The sequence below is a fragment of the Poecilia mexicana genome, unplaced genomic scaffold (assembly GCF_051168715.1).
Source record: "Poecilia mexicana isolate PSO_F unplaced genomic scaffold, ASM5116871v1 scaffold_9, whole genome shotgun sequence".
In the NCBI taxonomy this organism is placed as follows: domain Eukaryota; kingdom Metazoa; phylum Chordata; class Actinopteri; order Cyprinodontiformes; family Poeciliidae; genus Poecilia; species Poecilia mexicana.
The window spans coordinates 31329187-31342565 of NW_028263378.1; the positions used below are offsets into that span (position 1 = coordinate 31329187).

General features: G+C 39.6%; 1 protein-coding gene across 1 annotated transcript; it reads right to left on the reverse strand.

The window, feature by feature from the left end:
- Positions 1-1020: 1020 nt before the first annotated feature.
- Positions 1021-12968, reverse strand: lhx2b (LIM homeobox 2b). The gene is made up of 5 exons (XM_014973546.2): positions 11379-12968; positions 10068-10270; positions 9080-9450; positions 6393-6598; positions 1021-1740 (listed from the first exon to the last, which is right to left on the reverse strand). The coding sequence occupies exons 1-5, from the start codon at positions 11559-11561 to the stop codon at positions 1450-1452; spliced, it is 1254 nt and encodes a 417-aa protein (XP_014829032.1). The 5' UTR covers positions 11562-12968; the 3' UTR covers positions 1021-1449.
- Between the last annotated feature and the right edge of the window lie 411 nt (positions 12969-13379).

Below are 13379 nucleotides of genomic sequence, written 5' to 3' on the forward strand. Positions count from 1 at the left end.
AGAGGTGCGACTTATTTTTTTTTGTTATTTGATTATTACTGCCTAAACGATTACGGATGTTAGTTCATTGTTCCATAAACTATCTAAGAGTTCCTTCAGGTGGTAAAATATTTATTAGCTGTGACACAAAAACTAAAACTAGGTTTGGCTGGCCTGTCAGTTGAGCCAAATGGAGCATTTGTATAATGCAGAATTGAGTACATTTTCAGCAGTACAGACAGAGCATCAGCATGACTTAGCAGGAGATTAAGTAATGTGATGGTTGGGTCATTTCTGCATTTCAGTGTCACTTGTGTATCGTCTGTGTGGTTTATTTGCTGCTAATGAGGTTTGACTCTATGAATGCCACAGAATTTTTTGGACAGGTCCAAACAACCTGTAGCAAACTGGTTGACCTGAAGAAAACATAACAGCTGATATACTGGTTACTTCATATGATGCTTAGAAAAAGATCTTAGTCCATAAAAGCGTAGTCCATAAAAGCATGATATTTTTTGTCTTAACAGCAACCACTATAAAGTAAGTACTTCACCAGCAAATGAAGTAAAACAAATAACGTAAAGGTTTAATGTTCTAAAAGCTAATATTCTTATTATTCTTGTATCTTGGATTCTGTTAAACAAGTAACACCTGTAAATATGGATCTGGTTCATACAAATGTATCTAGCAACAGTCCTAATCAGTTTCAGTGCCTATAATTTTGCATCATATTTCTTCTAACAGCTACAGGATCTGAATAGTTTCTGATTCACTTTTATCAGATTATAGTTTCATTCTTAAATGGAATTAATTCTGGATAAATATTAATTTCCTAAACAATTTCCCTCCAGCGTATATTTTTCTTCAGATGAGAGGAATATTTATGCATTTATTCTCAGACACGTAAAAAACCGGAAGCCCACAAACACACAGAACTCATTTAACTCGTCCAGTTTCCTTAGAGACAGTCAGGTTCGACTGACTTCAGTCAACAAAAGTGGAGCTGATTGGAGTTAAAGGCACATGGCAGTCATAGAATATTTGAAACTGTATTTTAATCTCAGATTTCCAAACAATGAAAAAAAAAGACCTTTTACAGTCCTTCTAACAGTGACTCTTTTACAACATAAATACTGTCCTGAAAAACAAATTCCCCCAAAAATGAAAACATTTTTCCTCAGCAGTCTCTCTTTGTGAATATTGAAAAAAATTAATTGGTTCTCCTCAGTTCTCAACAAGACAACATCAAAATAACAACAACCATTCCATCAGTGAGGCCCAGCCACCTCACTAAGCAGATAGTCTCTAATGGAGTTCTTTTGTTTCCTTCATGGTTCTAATTCTTTTAAAGTTCTAAGGTGTTAACAGTGCTCAGTTTTAGATCCAGAAGGAGGGCAAGGATGTGGTAAAAGTCTGAGTGTGCAGGGAGAGGTGGTGATGATGAGGGGTGAGGGGCTAGTGCTCTGACCATCAGAAGAGGCTGGTCAGCGTTGTCTGTGATGGGCTCCGGCACTCGTGGACGTCCATACCGCCCGGCACCGACGTGAGTACAGAAGTGACAGTAGGCATGGTGGGGTTGGTTAAGTCTGTGAGGGTGGTGGGGGTGCTGGAGGGGCTCATGGAGGCGTTGGAGATCTCAGAGGCTGGGCCTGAGGGCGTCCCACCCTGGAGCGTGGAACCGTCGGACGCCTTGTCCACCCCGGTGCTCTCCTGCCGCAGCAGGTTCCTCCTGAACTTGGCCCGAGCGTTTTGGAACCAGACCTTCAAAAAAAAGAAGAAAAAAAGAAGACATCTTGAATCAGAGTCAGTCCAAGATGGCTTGAGGCCCTAAACAGGATTTCATTTAACTACCCTCAACTGGCAAACATTTCTGTATTGTACATCTTACACAACCATTTTTACTGTACAACAACTAAATATTAGCAGTACAGTATTACATTAATTAATTTTATAACTGCTGCTTGAACCATTATATATTTATAGCAGCTGGAATAAACCTTCCACTGGGGTTTAATAAAATCTCAAACACTGCTAATATTTAAACGACACAATATTTTTCTTCAAAGGGAAGTCCAACTCATTTGATCAGCTACAGATTCAAATCTAAAATAATTCAACTTCCAAAAACATAACTATCAGGTTGATTGGTTTCTCTGAATTCTCCTTAGGTGTGTGTGTGTGTGTGTGTGTGTGTGTGTGTGTGTGTGTGTGTGTGTGTGTGTGTGTGTGTGTGTGTGTGTGTGTGTGTGTGCGTGTGTGTGTGTGTGTGTGTGAATGGTTGTTTGTCCTGTCTGTCTCTGTGTTGCCATGCGATGAACTGGTGACCTGTCCAGGGTGACCCCGCCTCTCGCCCGTTGACAGCTGGAGACCAGCACCCCTCCTGACTCCAATGGGATAAGGGTGTAAGAAGATGGATGGATGGATGGATGGATGGATGGATGGATGGATGGATGGATGGATGGATGGATGGATGGATGGATGGATGGATGGATGGATGGATGGATGGATGGATGGATGGATGGATGGATGGATGGATGGATGGATGGATGGATGGATGGATGGATGATCATTAAACAGGATAGAATTAACATAGATTTTTTATGACAATTGTTTTTTATATAAGGTCTCCTTTAGAATTAGATAAATATAAAAACCACAAATTTTATATTTATCTGTAGATTGATTGAAGCTGTTCTGGAATATTAACACTGTTATATTACTACTATATTTGGAAAAACAAACTAATGAGGATTTTTTTTAAGTATTAGCAGTTTGTTATGTTACATATACAGTAGACATAGAATTATACTTTGCCCTGGCAGATGTAGATTGAAAATCAAATGTTTCTGAGAAGGCATCACACACACACATATCAAAATATAAAACAATTTAAAAGAAAGATCAATTAAATTACAATTTATCTGTTTTTACTTCCTTTTTTACAAGAATGTATTTATTCACACCCTCCTGGTGTGAATAACATATCAAAAAGAATGTCAAGAAGAAAATACTCTTCTTGATATTATTTTTGATATGTTAAAGTTTATTCATTTTAAGGACTGTTTTGCATTAATAAGCACTTATTAAGACTCTTTGGGTTACTTTTAAAATGAGAAGAAATGAAAGTCCACTTCAAGGGTTGGGGAAGACCTTCAGCAGTCTTTCTGTGAGGTTCATGTCAGGGAATCATTGGCTTAGGGTTAAAAACAATTTAAAATGGCCTGTTCAGAAACCAAAAAGAAGAAAGTTAATTTGTTTAAACATCAGGTCTCTCTGACAGCCACCCGTTGGATTTAACACATTAAATGTGAAAAGTCCCAAGCCTGAGAAATGCAGAGCTTGCATTAGAACATGTTTATAAATGTATGAAAAAAACTTAGCAGTAAACACCATAACTCACAAAATGCAGCAGGTCTACAATGTCCTATTTTCAATTCAACAAAAGACTTTAAGTAAAGATCCACTAGTGAATCACTCAGAAATCTGAATCAGACACGTTTTCCTCAACTGGTTGAACTAAAAAAATAAAACTGGCTGTAGATCTAAGGAAACGTTTTTCAGAATCTGATTTGGGAGGTCAGGTCTAAAACCAATGGAAATCGGTATCAATCAGAAAAGTCTGGTTAGTACAGCTACATGTTTCAGGTTTTCATCAAAAAGAAGAGCTTCTGTAAGATTTTACAACATGACTAAGTTTATCTCAATACAGAGAGCAAAGACCTCATGGTTAGAACTGTGGCGTCACACTGAAAAGGTCTTAGGTTCAAATCTCAGCTGGCAGGCGTGAAGTCTCCATGTTCTCCGTCTGATTTGTTTCTTCCCAAATTCTGCTTAGCTTGAATGGCCACTTTAAATCACCCTGGGGTTTGGCAGTGTGCGTGTCAGGGGTTAGGGTTAGCGGCCTGCGCAGAGTGTGTGCTGTCTTCTGCATCTTGACTGGCATCACCGATCCCATCACTTCCTCCAGCCTCCTAACGCTCCAGCGTGGACAGGGTTAGGCAGGTACAGGAAGTGAAAAGATGGGATTTAGAAACCGCTTCTGTGTGTATCACAACACACAGCTTTGGCACAGTCTCATTCTGTGATTGCCTTTAGCTCACTCTTTTAGTTTTCTGGCTTGCTGCTTTGCTGCCATTGGTACAGAAAGCTTTTTAAACTCTAAAGAAAACTGAGAGTGAGAGGGAACAGTGTAAACATCGTAAAGCATTTTTCCTGAGAAAAGAACCTTCCATGTCTTTGGAGACAGAAACGGAAGAGAAATATTTTACATAAACTAATAAACCGATGTCTGCAATTCTGTTGTTCTTAACATATAGGACACTATCTTAAATAAATTTATGAAACCCAAAACAAAAGAATGTCATGATTACAGCCGCCACACCAAACAAGCTGAACAGGTGAGAAAATTACACACGACTGATTCTATGCATCAGAATAATTTTTATACGCATTTATAAACTACTGAATGCGTTATTATACTTTCAGTGTTTTTCTTTGTTAATTCATTCAGAAAATAAAACTACAAGTAAAAGAATTCCAAGAAGATCTGTGGAGGAAGTTTCCGTTTCCTCTGATTGGAGCCAGCAGTGAGCATAATATATCTTTGTCTTTTTAAAGCCTATTTGCTGATGGTCTAACTGGAGTCCGGGATAAAAGCAAGCTTAAAAACACAAAGCTGTGCTGCTCTTGTGCTGTGTACTAAAGTTATAAAAAGGCTTTACGTTTCACGGCTAGTCTCAGGAAAAATACAGCCTCTTCTTTTATGTTTGGACATAAAAATCCAGAGCCCATGGCTTCCTTTATTCACCAATCCTGTGAGGAAATTCTAATTGACCCGTCTACAGTGTGTGGGCATAAAAGCAGCTGTGATTTCAGTTCTTAGTCTCATGTTTGCTATGCCGTTTTTGTGACGATTCCCAGGAATGACACTGGCCTCCAGCTCAGCACTGAAAACAGCCTCTACAAATTATTGTTTTTCTACACCAATTATTTGTAGTAATATCATATTAATAAAAAAATAATTGTAATAAAAAGCAGCGTGTGTGAGTGAGTGAGACAAAGTTGAGCACTGAGCTGAGTGTTGGAGCGTGTTAGCGACAGAATCATGACAGAGCCATGGGAACCGAGTGGCAGGAGAGGCTCTTCAACCGGAATAACAGGCAGGAAAACGCATCAAAGCAAAACGACTACAAGCTCTAATTAAGGCAGTAGGATATATTCCTTTTCCTTTTCACATTTTTCTTTTATTCACAACTCGTTTGTATTTCTTTCTTTCTCTTTCTCAGCTCCCCAGATAACATGTAGTACATGTCGTAGTGGAAATCAAACACCCTCTTGTGTCGTCTTTCCATATATCGAAGAACATTTTCCTCCCTGTCCTTCAGTCACCATCAGAGCATTATATCACTATCAGGACAGAGACGGAGCCTTCAGTCTGGGTAAGTAGACACACGATTAGCTTTCACCTTCCTAATTAATAAAACTGTAAATAAATCTTTTGCACTTCTATGATCATTCTTTCTTGCTCAGTGTTTAAGGTTTGGTTTGTTTTTTCAGAAAAATTCAGAAATAACTGATTACCAGCAATCACTTAATAATGTATTGATTTGACATGGAAATAAAGAGGAATTTGTAGTGAGTGTAAAGGGATTCTCTTATAGCCCTATTTTTGTTTATTTTGACACATTCTTAAATTTAGTTATAGTCTTTAAACCAAAGACTAATTCAGTTTTATAGTCACAAATCCTTAACAAATCCTTCAAGTGCCAGAGAAAAGTCTGACTGTCCCGTTTGTCCCATTTATCAGTGTGACTAAAACCAGATGGAATCAGATTTCTACTTCTTCCAAAGTTTTGTTTTTATTCAGTTACAAAAAATTGAAAACATTTTATCATAGTTATCATTTTAGATGAGTTTTATTTAAATTTTCAGGCACGACTACAATATTTTGCTAACAAAGCTCACCATCGTACCATGTACCAGAGTCTCTTGGTTCCAGACAGTGTTGCCCTCCAAACATTCGACATACAATGGCTGTTTAAGGTCTGACACTCGTTTTTATTTAGTGCAGATAAATGTTAAAATATGAACTTTTTTTAGCCCGTTGGTCCCATCATATGAAGTTGTTTTTTCTTGAGGTCGACCACTTTTTGTCTTTCACCTCTTAACCAGATTCAAATTGTTTAGACGGAGGATGATGCTGTCTTTCTGTCTATTCAAAGAAAATTCCTTCAGGGCAATGTTTCCTGTCATACGTGAGTATTTCTGGGAGATTTAGAGAGTCACAACTTTGTAAAACAAACAAGAGTTTATAGAATGATGCTATGTATTTGTGAATCATGTCTATGTGATGTTTCCTTCCCTGTTCGGTCACAGAACGTGTGAACCAAGGTGTGAGAGGCTGCGAGGGTTACCTGTAAGACCCGCTTGGTGAGGCCCGTCTTCTGGGCAAGCTGCTTCAGGTCCTTGGCGTCTGGGTTGTGGTTAATGGCGAAGTAGGACTTCATGGTTCGCAGCTGGTGGTGCTTAAAGGACGTTCGCATCCGCTTGGTCTTCTGACTGGAGCTGTACTGAGAGTCCCGGTCTATGGACTCGCCGTCATTCTCATTACAGCTCAGAGCTGAGGGGAGCAAGGGTAAGAGGGCAGGTTGAGTCGGCTGAACAGCATCATCATTATCGTTTTTATTCCTCTGCTGCTTATTAGCTTGACCCTTTCGCATTTTTATGCCAAACTCTTGTCGAGTTCGAAATCTCACATGAACCTGGTAATCGAATAACACAAGCCTAAGTGTGCATAAGCAACTTTTTAGTGCATCAATACTTCTAATAAAAGAACAGATTCCAAATTTGTAAGGTATATTCTGTATATATATATATATATATATATATATATATATATATATATATATATATATATATATATATATATATATATACATACATGGGTCGTATATACATATGACGCTACGTGTGCTTGCTCTATCAGATGAAAAAAATCTCAAAAATCTCTATGCCTCTAATATTAAAAAGTATGTTATCATCTTTATTTTTAGCATGATAAAAATGAAAATTTATTGCTGTTATTATTTCCCTGATTCATCACTTGAGTCTGATGTAAAGCGTGTCCCTTCCAGCTGTCGTTCACCTTCCCCACCTTGCCACACAGGCCACTGTGCCTCGTATCTCTGCCTCTTCATCCAGGAGAGAGGTGAAAACGTAGCCTGGCCAAGCACACCCGCTCCCAAACACACAGCAACCACTGAGACAACAGCACACATACAGTATATTCATCCCAGCCTGCAAATTTCTTGGCAATATTCAAGGTGTTGCCGCATGCATAACAGTTCAATATCGGAATGTTGTAAATGATGAATATGAAGTGAGTGAAAAGCACCAGAATAACACTTTACTTAATTAGCCCATACGCACCAGGCAGAACAAATGTTGTTTTCCAGCCAAAGCATATGCTGAGGCGCTTTAACAAACAAAACAGAACCAAAAAAAAGGGAGGAAAAAAACAGTCATCTTTATGCTGCTTTTCTACTAACTTCATGGTCCAGCAGCAGAATGCAGAGACAATGCTACCTGATGGGGCCCGCTGAGGGGGGTTGCCCCGTATTAGGGTTAGTCAGGTTAAGCTTTGCTGCTGTTTCTAGTAGGAAACAGGAGAGGGCGCACTACTTCTTCTTTCTCATTGCTCCTCGGTCATCTTATAGCATAAGTTTGTTCCAAAGTTAAACAGGTTTGATTTGTTGTGCGAGTGGCTTAATGATTGTTTTTTTTTTTTTTTTTTAATGAAACAGAAATACACAGACACAATAAAAACAGTTGCTGCTTCCAAAGCAGGAGAAAACTGTCCACTTGTTGCAGCCTTTTTTTACTAAAACTGGCTGTCATGTTAAAACTCAAAGAGCAAAAATAAAATAATAATCAAAAAACATGTCATTAATGCCGTAGTTTCGTTTTGTCTAACTCCAGATCTTGACACAAATGTTACACTTGTTCTGAAGATATAACAGTGAGGGACGCCAGAAAACGCTGCTGTTATGAGGTTAGCATGCTGCCTGCTCTCTCTTCCAGTGAATAACCCATCAAATCACATCGATCTGGCTGCTACACACCCATACTGGCCTTGTCCCAATGCAAAGAGGCTCCAGAAGTGGGTGTGTTTAGTGTGAGTGTGTGTGGTTGGGAACGGTTTAGGAGAAGGGGGATTTTAAGGGTCTGTAGATTTGGATAGAGTCTGACATGTGGAAAAGGGCAAATGCAAAAGAAGGAATCAAAGGGAAAAAAAATTGAAATATAATTAAAACAAAAACACCTGAACAGAATGCATCTGTATGATGGAAAAAAGGACAAAACAGAAACTACACATTTGCTGAGATTTAACTGATTGATTATTCATTGGAAAAAGTTGAACATACCAAGGTTTTACTTGTAAAATAATTTTAATACTCAAATTGACCAATTATATCAAACTGCAAAAAGCAACTAAATAAAAATATATTTCTCTGCACTTTTCTCCACAAATATAGATCAAGGATTTGTTTTTTTTTGGCTGCACACTTAGACCCAACTTTTAATTATTTTTTATTTAGAATTCATGCAGAGGGACAGGCATGCACAGCAGCTTTTTGTCTGTGTTTTTTTTATTTATTTATTTATTTTATTTATTTATTTATTTATTTTTTACATTAATCTAGAGGGTTATTGGAACATATTCAGTGAACAGGGCACGAGGTGGTCAGTTAAACCGCAGGATAAGTGGTTGTATTAGTTATTTTAAATTAAATTTGAGGCTTTATGCTTTCAGCTCTGTAGAAAAAAGATAACCACTTATACTTTATTCCAAAATAGTTTAACAGTTGCAAACTATTTTGGAAGTGTTAAACTATGAATGTTTTTTTGTTATTATTTCTATATTATTATTATTATTATTATTATTGAGTCAAGACTTATGTTTACCTCTGCGTTTTAGTTCTGAAAGTTAAAGCATTAATAGTGTAGTAAAGTAAAAACAAACAAAAAGAAGAAAGAAAGAAAAACCATTACGTCTCCCCTCTTCGTGCCCACACAAACATTTTGCAGACTGTTTTCTTACCCGCGTTGTAAGCAGCCAGCTCGGCCCCAGGCCCCGGGCTCTTCCTCTTCCTGGGCCGGCCCTTCTGCACCGTGCCCACGCCGTTAAAGTAGGATAGTCCCAGCGCGTTGGCCGGGCCCAGGCCCTTGTGCGCTACAACGTCCGCGTGGTTAAAGTGAGTCTGGTATTCTCCCTGAATGAGAGTCTCAAAGTGCAGGCGGCAGTACACCAGGCTGTCCTTCATGCCGAAGTGATCCCCGGTGGTCAGCATCTTGCTGCACGTGGTGCACGTGAAGCAGTTCAGGTGGTAGACCAGGTCCCGCGCGCGCATCACCATCTCCGAGGCAGAGATGCCCAGGTGGCAGCGCGCGCACCTCTGCACTGAAAATCTTCTGCGGACAAAACAGAGTCCATGAGCGGCAGAACGCGACCCCCGGTGACCCCCGTGACCCCAACTCCCACCCGGGAGGAATTCTCAACATAAACTGCAAAGTTAGAATCGAGTCAAGTTTTTACTAATATCAATTCAGATTTATCCGTGATGTTCTCACACATTGCCACTTCCGAATGGGTCTCTCATTAATAATAAACTGCAGCCTTCTCGTATTTTTTAAGAACTCTTCTTCTGATCTGTTCTGAAATATTCTGAGTGAATGTCTCAGCGGAGCTTTCAAAACAATTGCATTTATAATTTCTAGTCATTTTTGTCTCCTCAAATTGACCGTTTTAATTTCCAAGCAGTTCGATTTTTTTTTTTATTTCGTTTTCGCGTCACCTAATTTTAACTTTCACAAGGAGAGAGAGATCAGCAGAGTTTGAGTCGGTGTCAAATTCTGCAGACGTCCACTTGCATTTTCCACTCTGCAGCGTGTTGATGACCCGCCACTCGAACACTAAATTGACTATAATTAACTCTAAAAAGTATCAAGCAAATCAAGAACATGCAGCTCTTTCTAAGCTTTTTTGCTCCAAACTCGGTGCTCTCTCTACATGACCCCCTCCCTCCTACCTGTAGTAGTCCTCCTTGCAGTAGATGCTGCCGTCCTTGCTGAAGCAGGTGAGCTCGGACTCCAGGTTGAGTTTACACTCGCAGCATTTGAGGCAGCGCATGTGCCACTGCTTGTCCACGGCCAGCAGGTAGTAGCGATCCGCGATCTTCCTGCCGCAGCCCGCGCACAGAGCCACTCGCTCGCTGGTCACGCAGGGCATGGCCTGCAATGTGCATGAGGACATGGGAGAAACATACAAAAAAATATATTTAGAAATATTAAATATAGAACAGCTGGAATGCTTAAACAGTGCAGGTCAAAGGATTTTGGAAGCCACAGGATTAAGTTTATTTGTCTCTCCGTGTTTAGCAGATTAAATCAACCATGATTGAAACCTCAGTGGAAGAGACTTGTCAATAATACATAAATATTTATTTTTGAGTTATCCTTTACAATAAAGCACATTTTTAATTTCACAGATGAATTATTTAATATATAATTATAATATATAATATTAACATGTAAACATAAATTCGATTGACGCAGATTTGCTTTATAACTCGACCATTTCTTTTGGTGTGCAGTCACTCTGCGGTTCTATTATGGACAGAAATATATTTTGTTTTTCAAAATACACGTCTGCTGGTTTGTTAGAAGTTTTTGGACTTGGATGTTATTTTGCTCAGAGGCCTCGGAGACAATACACACCTCCAGGAATAAGGTGCACTTATTTTTTATTTCTGGCCCGGTGTGTTCCTTTGATTTAAAGTAAAACAGGAACATAGAAAACTTTCCTGCTGTTAAGAGCCAGTACCTCCGTTACTTCGAGCAGAAAGCAAAACGATGAAAAAAAAATAAAATAAAAAATGTATATATATATATATATATATATATATATATATATATATATATATTAAGTGCGTGTGTGTGTGTATTTTTTTTTATTTGAACCAATTTGATGTTACAATGTACAATATCTGAAGCTCATTGAAATAGTCAAAAGACAGTATTTTTTGTTGTCGTTTTTATTGAATAATTTCCTTAAATTTTCTTAGAACTTTATAAACTGCGGCCTGATTTATTTTTGACATTTTACTGCGACTAAACCAAGTTTCCAAGGTGCAGAATCAGCAGTATTTTAGGGCAAGACTGGGACAATGAAAATCTTCCCCAACAGTTGTTTACTCTGGTTTTCTTCTACGATGATTAAAATCAGTGGAAGGCGGAACAAGAGCACAGCCTCTGTCACATGTTTACAAGCGGCCATGCTGCCGACACTGAAAGCAGCAGAGAGAGAAGGCCAAAGAAAGGAGACAAGAAAAGTATCCTACCGTCTCTGATTCTCCCATATCGATGGCCGAGCTGATGGCCGCCGACTCGCCCTTTCCTCTCCGCTCCATTTCCTCCACCACACCGTGCACATCGCCCCCGGGGAGGCCATGGAAAAGCATCGTTGCCGCAGAGGGGAGGATGTTGTAACTGTTCTCTTCGGATCTGCAAGCCAAGATGTCCATCAGAGGCGCAGAGCCTGCGCCGGAACGCAGTGGCGACGCTCAGTTTTCGGGCTTTTCCTCGCTGCCGATGACAAGTAAGAAATCCAGTTCAGGGATTAAAAAAAAAAAAAAAAGAAAGAAAGAAAAAAAAAAGAAGGAAAAATTGGACACGTGTTCTCCACACTACGTCTCATCTGCCAATGGCAACGATCATCCGAATCTCTGCAGTTCTCATTATTAATAAGCTCTGACTAATTCATTAACAGCCGCGTGGATTCCGAGTCTTTAAAAAAAAAAATCAATTTTCTCTCAGGAAGATTTTTCTATTGTTATTTTTGCTTTCACAAACTGCTTCTTCTATATTTTCTGATCCATTTGTTGGGAGTAAACATACCAAGTACAGAAGCTCCCGTTGCACGGCTCTCAGCCTCCTCCTTGATGGGAGGAATGTTTTCGGATGTCGGCTCTGTGGAGGGGCACTGGCACAACCATCCGGGTTGTTCTGTGTGACTCTGGGCAGCAACTTATACAGGATAACACACAAAAAAATACAACAATTAAGAAAAAAGGTTGGGAGGGATGATTCTCCTCCTGCGGGATCAACAGTCCAAGTTGATTCTCACAGCAGCTGATGCAAACTACTTGCCCCAGTCACAGACAAAAATAAACTAGTAATTTAAAAAACAAACAGAAAGAAAAAAAAAACACGTGGCCTCTGCGTGATAAAGTCCCGTCGGTGATCTGTGGGCAGCACTTTCCGTTGTACAGCCTGTTTAGTTCTTGTTTGGGCTCATGCCTGAAGATGCGTGTGCGTAACGGCAGCAGAGGAGGAGGAGGAGGAGGAGGAGGAGGAGCTGGCTTTACGCTCACTGACTGTCCGCTAAACCCCCAAACCCGCCGGTCCTCCGTTTAAGGTCCCGGTAGAACCCTCCGCTCCTTATCTACGGGCCCTGTTGCGTCACGACGCAACGCTTGTGTTCATTGGTTCTGCCGGGGTCTCGGAACAGTTCAGTTGTCTAATTTCACCGAGAAAGAAGCAGCTCTGAGAGAGCATGTGGCAGCAGCAGCAGCCGCGGTGCGCACTGTCCGCAGCTGGGGCTTGAAAACTCTCTCTCCCTCTCTCTCTCTCTCTCTCTCTGTATGTGTACGTGCTAGCGCCAGCAGTCTGCTGGGATCTTTATTCATAACTCTCTACCTCAGCCTCTCCAAAGCGATCTGTGCGCAACTTGTAAGGTCTCCCGTTTAAAGAGCTGAACCATTCTTGATTTTTCCTCATTTTATTTTTGTCTTCTTGAAATAGATGTGAAATGCAATTTTAATTCTGCGCCACAGATGGATCACCTCGGATTTTATTCCCGAAGTTGTAAAAGTTCTCTCTACCAACCTTAACTAGTTTCCACTTTATGCTTTCCAGGTTTCTGCATGAGGCTGGCGTGGAGTAGAAAGTGTTGCTCACATAGTTTTTCCTCTATCAAAACATAGATGTGAAGCTGTATTAGTTTTCGATTTGATTTAATATTTTATAAATTAAACAGATACAATAATTAATGAAAACATTGGTTTTATACATGTGTCTAGTCAGAGTAAAACAGCGGTTTATTTTAGCTCAATTTGGCAAGTCGGATTTTCATCAAGAAGTTCATTTTCTCTCAACATCACTTTCTACTTTTTAGGATTTGACGTCACTTCCCATGCAGGCTGGTGTTTTAAGGAGAAGTTGTCAAAGCAGCATTTCCTCCTAAATGGGCCTCTAAGCCGCCGTTCAGTTATTTACGAGAATATATATATATATATATATATATATATATATATATATATATATATATATATATATATATA